General features: G+C 42.0%; 1 protein-coding gene across 5 annotated transcripts in view; it reads right to left on the bottom strand.

Moving 5' to 3' along the window:
- Positions 1–1,701: 1,701 nt before the first annotated feature.
- Positions 1,702–14,673, bottom strand: part of IDO2 (indoleamine 2,3-dioxygenase 2) — a gene marked incomplete at its 5' end in the record, with an annotated part of 51,045 nt that continues 38,073 nt past the window's right edge. For all 5 annotated transcript variants that reach the window (XM_082375025.1, XM_082375026.1, XM_082375029.1 and 2 more), the window contains 3 exons: positions 1,702–2,872; positions 4,142–4,290; positions 10,326–10,377. In XM_082375025.1, coding sequence (XP_082231151.1) covers positions 2,517–2,872; positions 4,142–4,290; positions 10,326–10,377 — 557 coding nt within the window. In that variant the 3' untranslated portion in view covers positions 1,702–2,516. The remainder of the gene's footprint in view (positions 2,873–4,141; positions 4,291–10,325; positions 10,378–14,673) is intronic.

Genomic DNA, 14,673 nt, shown 5'->3' with positions numbered 1-14,673 from the left:
TATCTCTTTTCTTTACCAAGTGCAGGGATAGAGACAACCAGGTCCAACTTCCCTTCTGGTTCTTAGGAAGCCCTAGACATGGTTCCCTCTAGTTCAAGGCCCCATACATGAGAATAAAAGTATCATAAGCACCATTTAGTTACTCTCTATATTAGCTCCCTTCCATGATGGCAACGTTCCTTCTTTTACAAGTAAGTGAACCGCGGCTCTGAAACATTAGATAATTTGTGTCATGAAATGTGACAAAGCTGGAATACGAACCCAGGTTTTTTCAGCTCTTTAAGCCCACACTTTTCTTACTTTCTACTTTCTAGAATTCCCAAATGATAAATGGTCATTTTATGGCCATGCAGACTCTGTGAATCCAAGAAGCTGGAGGACTGCCATGTTCTCTCTTGAACTGATGTCTGCACGATGCTCTGAGCCCAATCCCATAAACAAATAAACTTCTATTAATTTTTTTCCTCCATAACAAGAACTATCCCTTCTGTGACTTATATCCACCCCAAGACCGACCTGATCATCTTGATTGTTTAAGAAACAGGAAGCTGAGGATGAGGGATATTCTAAAATTGGTCAAAAACCACATTGTTAACAAATGAATGAACATAGATATATCCATGGATGTGTGTATGACTGAATCACTTTGCTGTACACCTGTAAATATTTACACAATATTGTAAATCGACTATACTTCAATTTAAAAAATAAATTTAAAAAAATGGAGAAGTCAGAATTCAAACACTAAATTCAGACATATTTTAAAGGTCACACATTCTTTTTACCCAAGAAGGACATCAAGAAGGGGTGATGTTTTGGACCTCTTTGGACTGTGGCGTACACACAGCCCGGGCAGTTAAGACAGCCTGGGCTTATTGATACCAAGTTAGAGCAGTTAGAAAAGCAAAGTAAAGAGAAATAAATATATCCATGCTCATTTTTTGAGTTTCACAGTCGACTTTTCAAACACAAGGACAGCCTGCGGAGTGAAAAGGCTTTTTGAGTGATGAGAACCTCGGTCTTCTGAGCTGAAACTCTGACTTAAACGGTAGGCAGAGAGGACCTCATCGGACCCAGAGTTTCCCTTGGTCCACTCAGACCAGATGCTCTTGGCCCCTTCATGCCCACCTCCCCATTTTTTTTGCAAGGCCACGCCCTGGGAGAACGTGGGACAGTAGGAGCCTTCCTGGCACCCCAAGAAATATACTGGTTCGTGACTTCTTACCAAGGGTCCTGAGCATTGAGGAGAGTCCAGAAACCCCTGCCCCGCCCGCCATGGCACTGAAGAGTGGAGATTGTGCCTACACCACTGGGCAGATGCTCTGAGCCGGTCTGGTAGTCGCCCAACATTCCTGGGGGCTGTGGGAATAAGTCAATGCTTCTCCAGGTGGCGCGATAGGACCTTGAGGGCTGAGCATCTTTTCTGGCTTAGACAGGATGAGGCATGCTGAGGGCTCCATTGGACCACTACCCACGTAGGGAGGGGGCCTGCTTAGCAGATGCTAACTTGCCCACCTGCCCGATGATCAGTTGCCTCTCCCTGATGCTGTGATATAGATCAGCCCTCCGGAATTTAGAACCAGCCCAGGGACATGTGTGTGCACAGTGAGGGCAACCCTAAATTAATGGAATTCATCCTAAGATTAACGTTCTCTAGTTTTCTACTGCCAGGTGGAGTGAGAGCTTGAGATATAAACCAAGTCAATAAAAAGTGACATTTATTTGCACACGACACGTGTGGATTTCCCATGTATTCCCATTTCACTCATTTACTTCCAAAGGGTCAATTCGTTCATTTTACAAATGCAAACTTTCAGCGTAAGGAGAAAAAAATCATTCTTCTAAAAAGAAAGAAAGAAACCAAAATAGACAGTACAAATTTCTGAACCTTGTGGTTAAGCCTCACCCGTTCCCATATCATTAACTTCTCGTTTCCACACTGGTGATTCTTATCATCAGCTTCCTCTTCCCTTCACGTCTCCACTGGAGCACCTCCAAACTTCTGCCCCCAAATTCTGCACACGTGGGGAGAGAGGACTGTAAAATCCCGGCTGTAACCCCTAAGCCAGGACTCAGCATGGGCTGAATAAGTCAGTAAGTGAACCAACGAATGCAGGAATTTAAAAAAATTTTTTTTCGAGAAATCAGCAAGGTGATCTGTCCACAAGCAATTTTATTTGATTTGTGAAATTATGTTGGTTTTCTAACACTTGACAAACAGAATAGGGGTACACTCACTCCTCTGTGGGGTTCTGAATGAGGGGCTATCCAGAACTGTTTGCTATTAACCAGTGATCAGGGAGGGAAAGACAAGTTCCTGGTCATGAAAATTCTCTCAACATAGGAAAAGATGGTGTTCTGTGGAGCGAGAACATGAACAGGTCTGAGGTCCCTTTCAGATTATTCCAGACTATTCCAGATTATTCCTGGTCCTCATTCCCCAGGCCCACCTGGTGTCCAGTGAAAGGAGGATAAGGAGAGACCTGGGTGGTATTGCTGGGGAGAAGGGCAGTCTCTTAGCCACTTTGGTGGAGGATCGCCTCTAAGGTCTTATCCCTGACACTCTTCAGGAATCTCACGACTGCCGTTCCGCCTGTGCCCCTCTCTTCTAAGGCCTGAGGCGGCCCCGGGAGATGGCTCGTCCTCCTGCCCTTTGCTTTGGGTGCGGCCGTGATGAGGTACTTGGTCACCATGGCGAGGTGATAGCTGCGCAGAGCTGCCAGGGCCGCCACGCACTGGTTATGGGCTGTCAGAAGCTGGCTGTTTCCAGAGGACAGGATGTGGTCCCTCAGGGAAGGAGCGGAGTGAATTTCTTCTATGAAGGCCCTATGGGAAGGAGGCATGTAATCCCTCATTCTGTGCAGAAAATCAGCTGAAAGAAACAAGGCAGAACAATGTCATAAAACAAGGCAGAACGATGCTGTATCTCCACGTGGAAAGGTAAGAGAGCCTGTCCGCCTTTCCAGACATCAACACAGCAAATGCTGTGGTTCTTCTCCTAACTGTTCATCCTAATAGTGTCCAATCAACTTGGTTGGCTCTTTTGTGTACAGACATCAAATCCTCCAAATGTAGATCGGAGATGAGGAAGGAAAAGCAGCAAGCCCATCGCAAATAACTAAGATGGAACTAGCTCTACCAGCCAAGGTATAAATATTTATCATCTACCAAATGTGGGCAACATATCTTGCTAGTGACATGAGGTATATCTACAAATGTAAGGCATGGACCCTTAAACTGCTGAGCTAAATACTCTGCTGAATGTTGTTCCCTGAGTGCTTCGTTTTGGAGGGAGTGCTAAGGAAGAGGAAAGTAATAGAGTTCCTAAGGACAGGAAGATAAAGAATGATCAACAGTAATAGCCTCTCGAAGTCAAATTGTTTAAAAATCAAATCAATAGATCTTTATGGGCAATACAAGTAGACGAGAGATCATTTACAGGAAACTCATTATGGGATTAATATTAGGCATGGTACGTCAACTACTAACCTCATCAAATCAAAAGTCCATGAAAAGTGATCATAGTTCTATAGAACAGACTTTTGTGGATGAGACTGGACCCTATGACACCGAATTCTAGTCACTTGTTTTTTCTTAATCCAACTTGAAAACTCTGTACTAGGAAGTGCCTTTTTGCAGCTGTTGAACATTAGGCTTGATGCTGGCAGGTAAGGAAAAGAGCCATTTCAAGCTTGTAAAATGGCAGAACCCCTCTTCTGGTCTAAATAGCCTTGGCTTGAGGCCGCACCATTTTTACGGAATGGGCTTCAGGGGAGGAGCCTATACCCATCCCCAGCTACATCCAGACGTGGCAACATAGTATCACAGCCCTGGATCTGCAGATCTCTCCCCCACTCCACAGAAGCAAGCTACTGCCTAAGGACCCAAACAAAGTTACAGGGAACAGCTGGAAATATAGGAATGTTTTAAGATTTGGAAATAAAACCCAATATTCAGCTGAGCTCTGATACTAATTGGCTTGACAGTCACAGATGGCAGGTACACAGTCTCCTGGTTGATCTGGAGAAGTATAGACTTCCTGATAGTTTCATTTACACTTGGACGTATTAGTTGATAAAAACACCGCTATTCTTCCTCCCTGTTAAGGAAAAAACAAGAAAAAGAAAAACGGCTGACTTACCACTCTCCTTGCTGTGACGAACACCCAAGAATTCATCAAAGGCATGCAGCACTGAGCTCTGAGCAGCGCTCGCGCCGGAGTAATTCAGGGGCTCTTTGGAGACGCCTTCATATAACAACCCCGCAGGCATTGCTGGGTTATCCTTCCAGCTAGGCAAGAGTAAAAGTCAGAGAGAAGAAGTGGGTGCTAGGGGTTAAGAGTATATTTTCTGATATGGAAACAGAGATTGAACAAGAAAGTGAACACAGTTTCAATGGCAACTTTAGGGCAAGAGGCTGCATATCTTTGTAGGATGTGTACTTAAGCATTATCTTGACCCAACTTCCTAACAGGCCAGCCCTTCTCTTTGCTCATATAAAGGACTGTTCCAGAGAAGTAAAAGATATTTAGAGAGAAATCGTTGGCATTGGTCCTACGACATATTTTTTGGAAAAATTCAATTATAAAGATGACCTCAGTGCTAATCAACAGGAACCATTAACATAGGGGATCTGGAACAATCTTCACTCCCTCTGCTAATCTCAACCTGGATGATCTTGATGCCCGTAACTCCACAAGTAGAGTTTTGAAAATACATGCACGTGCACACACACACACACACCCCCAAACACCGACACAAACACACAAATATACATACAAATATACACACACATCTTGTCCCTTCCCTGAAAATTATAGGTATAACAGTTTTCACATTAAACTTCAGTTCTAAATTCTACCTAACTTCATGGGAATGCCTTTATCAGATAGTTTGTTGATGGCAGTTGTTAATAATAAGGGTAGCAACAAAGAGAACACAATACAGCTATGCAGGTCACCAGAATCTACAGTCAAGAACAGGAGGAAGGACCGGAATTAAGGCTCAGATTAAATGGTTTTTCCTTCCTTCTCTCTCCTCTCTTCTCTTCTTTTCTCTCCTCTTCTGTCGCCATGATTCCATGTCTTCATCTTTTTGTCCTTGAGTCCCCCTCTTCCTGAGTCCCCAAGCCACTTTACTCAGTTCGCTGTCTGACTTTTTATAGGGTCTTGAACAGTCACAGAGTGTATGTGGGTGATTCCACAATGAGGCAGTCAGCAGCGCCAAGAACACACCACATCTGCCCTCACGATGCTTTACAGTTTACATATCACATTCACATCCATTTTCTCGTTTGTCCTCTTTGGAGTAGATCAAGGCAGGCATTTTTAAATCCATTTTACAGATAAAGAAACAAAGCCTCAAGGCACTAAGTCTCTAGGACCACGTTTTTAGAGAGAGAGGGAACCAGAACTTGACCCCCAAACTTGTCATTTTCTAGTTTCACTTCCCAAGACCACCCACGTGTACATTTCTACTTTTACTAAAGAACAGAATCTTTTTCTTTTATTGCCGGGAACCCTGTTGTTAATGGTTTTAAGTAACAGGCTTATGTTGATGTCTCTCCTTTTTCCTGTAATTCTACAAGTCATTCTGCTGGAGAGAAGGGAAATACACACATCACGCACACACAAAAGCTGCAGACAGACTGCTCAGCTCGCATCCATGACCTTTTCCAAATACTTCCCTGAGGTAGGAAATGCTATTGTTTTCATTGGGGGCTGTTTTGCGTTGCCTGTTCTGTGGTTTCACTGGATGAATATCGTAGTGGCCTTTGCAGTTGGAGCAATATCACCATGGAAAGAGATGACAGATGCACAGCAGGGCAGGGGACAATTTGGAGGAGACCAGGGAGGATTCTGAGTCTAAGATCACAACCTGCTGTAGCTCTTCGGAGAGGGCGCTCTATCTTAAGCAGATATGGAATGGAATCTCAGCTTTGATACTTAGTAACTCTGAGCCTTGGGTGAGTTAATTAACTTCCTGGAGCCTCAGTTTCCTCATCCGAGTAATATTAGTATCTACCTTACTGGGTTGTGAGAACGAATTAAAATAATACCTGCTCCGTGCCTGAAAAATATTAAGCATTTGATAAATATTAGCCATTTTATCATATTATTCACAGGGAATTTTAACCTCTGCTCCCTCCTTTCATTATTTTGTAACTTTGTACAAACCCTTCTGAGTCTCAGTTCTCCTGACTTGTACCTACTTCCTAAAGCTGCTGGAAGAATCAAGTGGATTCCACAAAGGTCTACTGACTCATCAGAGTTCAGGACACTGGTCCAATAAAATTTCTAAGCAACATTTTACGGGGCAGAAATATTGAAGACCAGACCACTGTTGTGTGGTAAGTGGACCAAACACAATGGCTGTACCGGTTCAGATTTTTCTCTGTAATCCTGTTGATGGTCTCATAGAGTCACTCTGGTCTCCTTCTCTAGTTCCTTCCCTTCATGACCACTTCTAAGTGCTGGACACCCTCAGGACTCATTCCTTGGGCTTCTCACTACTCTCACGTCCCAAGTGATCTCATCTAAGTCTCTTGGATTTCAAAGCCAACTATATTAGGATTATTGACGAATGTGCACCTGGACCTGGATCTCTGCCCTATATTCCAGAGACGTGTATTCAACTGCCTACCAGACATCTCCATGGGAGGGGACACATCCCAAACTGACCTCTCGATTCCCCCCTTCCTTTTGCCAGACTTGCCCCTCCCACGTCTCCACCTTCAGAGAAAGGAAAATGGCAGCTCCATGCTTTCCATGGATCCGGACACACACCTAGAGTCCTCTCTGACGGACCTCGTTCTCTTCCATTCTACGTGCAATCCAAGAGCCGATAACTTCAATCCACAACCAGAACTGACTGTTTCTCAATGCCTCTGCTGCTCCTGCCCTAGTCCAGGCCACCACCCTGGATTGTCGTCAGAGTTTCTTAGGTGCTTCCCTTGGTCCATTCTATTCCCCACTCAGAAGACAGAGTGACGATTTGAAACGTAATACAGCTCATGTCATTCTTCTCAAAACTTGCCCATGCTGCTCATCTCACTCAGAAAAGGAGCCAACGAGCCTCTACATGATCTGGTCCCCCCATCGCTTGTATTTCTCATTCTCCCCACATTTACTCCACGAAAGCACTGCTGGGCTCGGTGCAACTCTTCCTCCAAGACTGCTCCCACCCCAGGGTCATTATGATGCTTGTTCCTTTCAGGCCGGGCAGGTACCTGGGTGGCTTGCTCCTCATCCTCCTCACGTCCTTCACATTTCTGCTTAAACATCCTTTAGAAACGTGGTATCCGCAGATCACAATAAATAAAGAAGAACTATGGCTACCACCCCTAACACTCCATAATGCTCTATGATCCTACTTTACATTTTCCTGTATCTCTTATTGTTGTTGTAACACATAGAGTATGGTATTGCCTTTGTTATATTTATCTATTCTTTATCTGTCTCCCGTGATTAAAATGTAAGCTCCACAGAAATGAAGTTGCTGTTTTTACTGCTCCATTCCCAGCACCTAGAACTGTGCCTGGCCTTTGGTCAGCCCTAGCTAAATATGTGATCAATGGATGAATGAAAAAATAGCATTCTAGAATTAGGTATTATAGAGCTAGATTATGTAAATCCAAGTGTATTTGTTGAAAGGACCTGGCCAGCTTAAAAGAAGATGATAGAGAAAAAAAGAACGTGAAAGTTAAAAAAAAATAAAAGGAAGGCATCTACTCTCAAAACCCATGTTCTCCACCTATGATGAGATTAACATGAGGAAGAAAAGTTGGGTCTCTCTGAATAGCCCAGGGTTGCTCCCATGCATTCCCAGGCCCAATCTGCTGTTTGTGAAGAAAAGGAACGATTTTCCTTACAAATCTCTGTAGGCAAGTTTATTTTTAACATTTCTTGTAGCATATTCCTAGCAAACCCCAGAAAAGGGGAAGTTTAAACAGAAAAAAAAAAAGAAAGGAAAAGAGATGACTTTTATCCATAGGGGCTAACTTCCCTGAGAAATTTGACGTGAGTGAGAAATAAAGGGACTCTGTTTCATTTACAGATGGAACTTCTTAATGCTCCTACATAAAAATGTTTTTTTTAAAAAGTCAACAAAAATAAGAAGTCAAGCATAAGACAAATCAAGAACACAGGAGCAGATTTAGATTTTTTAAAACAACCCTACTGGGAACTCTCAACAATCCAGATGTTTTTGGCCACCAACACAATTAGGATTGGCTACTGGCCACTTAGCTTAGCTATGTGGGAAATAATTTTGAGGATCAGAAATAGAAAGGAGGCATTTATGTAGATCACAGATAAAACGCATCACTGACCCAGAACTTATCTTAATGAAAATGAAGTCACCCTTTGGTATCCATTTAACTATGATAGATGGAATTCTAAAAATGTCGTCCCAAGATTCCCATTCTAACTCCTAGAACTATTAATATGATAAGACAGCATGCCTGTCGATATGATATATTATAAGGCAAGGCAAAAGGGACCTTGCAGGTGTAATTAAGGTCACTAACGGGAGACCTTAACATCGGCAGTTATCCTGGATTATCTAGGGGAGCTTAATCTAATCACACAAGACCTTAAAAGCAGGGAGTTTTCTCTGGCTGATGACAGAAGGAGAACTCTGAGAGTTCTGAATTACCAGAAGGATTGGAAATATCATTGCTGAATTGGAAAGGATACTGGAGGCTTCTAGAAGCTGACAGCAGACTCTGCCAGGAAAGAATGAGACACCTCAGTTCCCAACCCACAAAGAGCTGATTCTACCAAAGACCTGAATGAGTTTGGAAGTGAATTCTCCCCTAGATTCTCCAGATAAGAGCTCAAGCCCAGCAGATCCCGACTTCAGCCTTTTGAGACACTAAACAGAGAACCAAGCCGAGCTCACCCGGACTTGTGACCTACAGGAATGTGAGATAATAAATGAGCCTTGCTACGTTGTGGTAATTTGTTATGGAACAGTGGAAACTAACCCTAACTCAGAGAGCAAACTGAAGCACAAGGAGATTTTCCAGAATTAGGTCTTCCTAAAACGCAGTCTATTTAAAACGTTTTGGAAAAATGGCCTTTTTGTTCTCCCCTCTAATCCTACCAAAGCCTGTCTGCATGTTTTGCTTAATACTTGTTGCTAGAATCTCTATTTTACAATCAGATCTTTGTATTGACCCTGACTACATGCAAAAGATACGGAGAGCAAGAAGAGTTCTACAGGATGAATAATCCCTTTGTTGGGGTTTCAGGAGTGAAGGGTACATAGGAAGGTCTAAATTCTGAGATACGCTCTCAATTCCATTCCTTTGCTCTTTCCCTTTCCTTCTCTTTTCCCCATTAACCAGGTACCTGTTACTCTCAAGTTATTCTCTAGAAACTTTGCTTCCACTCACTACCCCTACAATGAGGAGTCCCCACCCAGGCTGGCCTCCCCTGAGACTGTCTCACACTACAGACCTACCCAATCTAGAGAAAATACTTAATACACATGGTCACTCCCTTCGTGCACCCATGGAATATACCACTAAATCTACTGATGAATCAGTACATCTATTGATGTTGGAATTCGGCATGACTCTTGCTACATCCAGACACAGCTTCATATTCTTTCTACCAACAGCGTTTCAGGCACCTCCTAGTTATCAAGATGGTGCTCTAGATGATATCTATTTCACATTTTCACCTCTTCCATCCATCACCTCCACCTTTCACTCTTCACCATTAAAACAAAAACAAAAACTTAGTTTCTCTCAGTTAATGTGAATAGGAAAGCAATCTCATTAAAACATGTCACATTATGATAAATGTATTTAAAATAAGACATGTATCTAAGAGTAGAGTTCTCTATCTGGAGAAATTGCAGGCCAGGTGACCAAAGAAGAATACCAGGAACATGAAAAAATGTCTTTGGGGTAGCTATTCCAGGAATGTTAGAAGGAAGCTTTTAAGCTACTGCCTATGCCTCCACCTGCCTGGATAACAGGCCGGAGAAAGGATATACATAATCGAGCTTTGTGGGTGGCACACCGGGCTTTTTTCCCCTCTGTCATCCAGTGGTTTTCTAAGAAAGGTGAATACATTGAATCTAAAGTGATGGCCTCAGGACAATTACTCTAAACTTAAATATTCATCCTTCAGTGTCATTTGTCATGCAAATGATACCCCACTTCTTTTATGGGAGAATGGATCCAGGTGATTCCTTTGTTAGCAAGGGTTACTTGGTGTGTTTCTTCCTCTGGGAAGCTTCTGTCTGTTTCTCCCCTCATAAATCTGGGAAAGGCCACAGATGCCTCATGCAGGAAAAGAGTTGAACTATACTTACCCAGAGAAGAAGATCCGGATGACTGAGTAAAATGTGTCTGGATCTACATAATCTGGAGGAGCAATCAAAATGTGAACTTTACTACAGGCAAACTAAGCAATTGGTTCCATATGCACGGGCTCTGCTGCCCTCCCGGGACACCCCCTCTATCTGATCTGCACAGAAACCTGGAGGGAACACAGCAGCAGGAGGGGGAGGAATGTTCCCTTCGGTCGCCCCCCTCACTGGCGCTGACGGGAGGGTTAAACGGTTCCAAATGCTGCCTTTTTCTATTTGTGGTTACTTCCCTCTTCTGCACTTAACAACAATCACCAAAAAGAGAGGTCAAGGCCATCTTTAAAAAATTAATATTTTAAACAGACAGAGAGAATGAAAGAATGTGGGAAGCAGAAAGGAGAAAAGCAGAGAGAAAGAATCTGCTCTCTTCAAGGCTTTCAGAAGACAGGACCACTGAACCCCTGGGTGCATTTCTGTGTAGTCAATAAAGGGCAGAGAGTGGGGGATCCTCTGCTCAGGCTCTGCTACACTTGGTCGGACACAGGCTCACTCACCTGCATTCATTAGTCCGTGCAGCTCGTTGTGTGTGTGTGTGTGTGTGTGTTGTTGTTTTTGTTTTGGGGGGTTTTTCTTTTGACGGCGCCACATGTGGGATCTTAGTTCCCCAACCAGGGATCCAACCCGTGGCCTCTGCATTGGAACCACCTAGGCTTAACCGTTGGCCCACAGGGAAGTCCCTGTGCAGTTCATTTTGAATCTAAGCCAATGCGTGGGGATAACTGATCCCACTAGCTTATTAACTTGTGTGTGTAAAGAAGCACGTTTGCACCAAATTTCTTTTCATCCACTTTTGAAGGTTATTCTCTCTTCTTCTCACAATGGGGCCCCTCTGGGAGCGGACATGTTTCTCTCATCCAGATTCCTGTCTCTGTCTCTTTGTTTCGGAGAAAAAAAGAAACATCTTTTTGATGAGACCTAAATAATGGCATCTCTATGCCATCAATTTACCTTTTCCACCGTCACACCTCGTCTCTGGTCCTCCATCTCTGTCTTCTCTGAAGCCCCCTGGGCTCAGGTAACTCACATCTCCCATCAGCCTCAGGGCTTCCCAGGGCCTCTGAGGGCCGTCACATCCTCCCTACTCCTTTGCGACAGCATCCCATGCGCTGGACTTTTCTCTGGGCCCTATTTCTGGCTCTTTCCCATTTGGTGCTCTGTTCCCACAAATATGCTAAGTACTGTGTACAAATTTTTGCTGAAGCAGTAATGACTGGAGATAATTTAATGTTTTACCCAACTTATCGTATTTAAGGAGGAAAAGCCAAATGATTATTTCAGTAAATGTGAGATAATTTTTTTTTTTTTTTTTTTGGCTGTACCACATGGCTTACAGAATCTTAGTTCCCTGACCAGGAACTGAATCCACGCCCTCGGCAGTGAAAGCGCAGAGTCCTAACCACTGGACTGCCAGGGAATTCCCAAATGTGAGATAATTTTGATGTAAAATTTTCAATTGATATAAAAAATCCATTCATGATTAAGACAAACAAAAAATTTTAGCTAATTAGGAATAGGAGGGAACATCCTTAAACTGATGAAAGGAATCCACAGAAAGCCTCCAGTACATGTTATACTTAATGTTGAAATATTAAAAAAGTCTTTTAAAATGTCAGACAAAACCAAGTATCAGTACGTCCATTCAACACTGTTAGGCATCCCCTCGCCTGAAGAATAAGAATAAAAATTAAAAGAAAAAAGTTATAAGTATTGTAAATGAAAAAACAAAAAAATGTTTTTGGAATTATTGGCTAGAAACAAAAATATAAAGTAACTATGAATAAAGCAAAATATATCTAAATCTCTTATCTTGAAAGAAGCCAAAGTAATTTAAGAAAATGTGTGTTTGTTCACGGACAAGAAAACTCAGTATCAATATCTAGGAAAATAAATGTATCTAAAGAAGAGTTTTTTGTTTTGTTTTGTTTATTTTGTTTTTATTGTATATTCAAGTATTTAATGTAATTACTGATATATTTTGGTTATATATACACTTTTATTTATTTTGTCTTTGTCTCATATTCTCTGTTCCCTTTTTTCTTCTTTTTTGGCTTTCATGAATAAAATGTTTTAAATTATTTTATTTCCCCCCTTATTATCATTAGTTTCCCCCTCTTAATGCTATTCTTTTAGTGGTTATTCTTGAGATTACAACAGATATCTTTGATTCAATAGATCCACTAAAATTAGTACTTTTACCACTTCCCAATCAATACAAGGTCTGTAGAATACTTTATCCTATTTAACCCCTTTGCCTTTTGTGCTATTGTTATCATTTATTTTATTTCTACATACATTTTAAACCTACATTATTATTGTTGTATAAAGTCAATAATCATTTGAATTTAACCACATAGTTACCGACCGTCCCTTGTTCTTCATTCTGTCCTGTATTTCTGTGCTTACATCTGGAATCTTTGTACTTTGGCCCAAAGAACTCAAATGAACATTTATTTTAGTGTGGGTCTTTTGGCAATAAGTTTTCAGAGTTTTTATTTGCCTGAAAATATCTTTGTTTTAATTTCAAATTTGAAAGATATTTTGGCTAGGTGTGTAATGCCAAATTGGAAGTTATTTTCTTTCTGCACTTCAGTGGTATCATTCCATTTTCTTGGTTTCTTTTTTTCTGTTGACAAGTCTTCTTATTTCTTTAAAGAAGAGTTTTCTATCTGGATAAATTTCAGGCCATGTGGGAAGAGAAGAACACCCAACAACATGAAGACGTGATTCGGAGAGCACGTTAACGTCTTTACGTTAGTCTCCACCTGTCCATCTGCCCTGATCAGAGGACAGAAGGACCAGGTAGAACATCAAAATCAGGTCATTTTTCTCCAAATTAATATACAGATTTAATGCAATTTGAGCAAAATTCTTAACAGAATTTTTTGTTGGGATTTGACAAGCTGATTCTAAGTTTATATTAAAAGCAAAGGGTCAAAGACAGGACACGTGCCCCTGGAGAAGAGGAAGGTGAGGGGGATTTTCTCTACCTGAAAATGAGAAATACTATGAAGCTATGGTTCATTTAAGACCGATGGTTTTGGTGTGGGGAAAGACAAACAGATGATGAAACGGAATAGGGAGCCTGGAAAGAGATCCAATCATTTAAGAAAATCTGATGTAAGACAGTGTTAATATTGTAGACTAGTGATTATTCACAGAAGGGAAATCGAATTTATTTCCTATGTCATACTGTATAGAGATAATAATCATATGTGTATTAAGGGGTGAAAGGTGAAAGACAGACAACATCAACTACAGAAAAAAATGTAGAAAAATATATCTATGACCTCTGATTATGAAATTATATCTTATGCCAGATTTCCTAAAAATAAACTGTTACAAAAGAAACGAGAAATACTTTGACTATATTTAGATTAAGAACTTCTGCTTTCAAAAGGCAGAATGAGACAAACCGCAATGTTTGCAATCCATAACTAACAAAGATCACCCTCCAGAGTGTACCCAAAAACTCATTAAAGGCAATGAGTAAAAGATAAAAGACATTTCCAAAAATAAGGAAAGCCATGCATTTCACAAATCAGGGACACGCGTGATGAGCACGCAGGAGCACGGGCCCTTCCACCCCCATCCCAGACACACAGAGAGTTAACTCATTAGAAATCAGGGAAATGCAAGAGTGACATCATCAGCATGGCAGAATAAGAGTTTTCTACTGTCTTCCCCCCAAAGAACATTGATTTAGACAGTCACCCGTGGATAAGACAGCCTTTGTGGAAGTCCAGGAGTCCAGTGAAAGGTTCCAGAACACCGTTGGAGCAAAAAAAAAAAAAAAAAATCTAAGATTGGACGCACTGAAGAGGGTAAGAAGAATATTTCACTTTACCCACATCACCCTTTCCCCAGGGCAGCACAGCAGAGGGCCATGAGAGACCTTCTTGGCACACTCTTGAGGGTGGCAAGAGTGAGCCTTTGCAGATAGGTAGCAAGCAGGTACAGTGGGACTCTGTGGGATTGGGAGAAAGCAAACACACTTGAGAGTTTAGCACTGCCCTAGGGGAAGCGAAGGAAGAATGTCAGCTCCTGGCCTGGCTTTGCAGGCTCAAAAGAAGGCATGCACGACGATGAGGACTAGGAATTCTGCCACTAGAGGGAGCAAGAAGACTGGAGCAGGTGTATCCATAGAAAGTGTGAAAAAGCCTCAGAATCCCTCCCTACCAGGGCTGATGGAAGGTATTTCTCTCCCTAAACCAGGTAGAGAACATCTATTAACGCGGGGCTGGTGAAGGACAAGAGCCACGTAAAAACTCTTGCTTCTGGATCTGATGTGTGT

This window comes from Balaenoptera borealis, assembly GCF_965194805.1.
Source record: "Balaenoptera borealis genome assembly, chromosome: 21".
Taxonomy (NCBI): domain Eukaryota; kingdom Metazoa; phylum Chordata; class Mammalia; order Artiodactyla; family Balaenopteridae; genus Balaenoptera; species Balaenoptera borealis.
The sequence above is the reverse complement of the archived record's forward strand: the minus strand, read 5'-3'. Positions and strand labels throughout refer to the sequence as shown.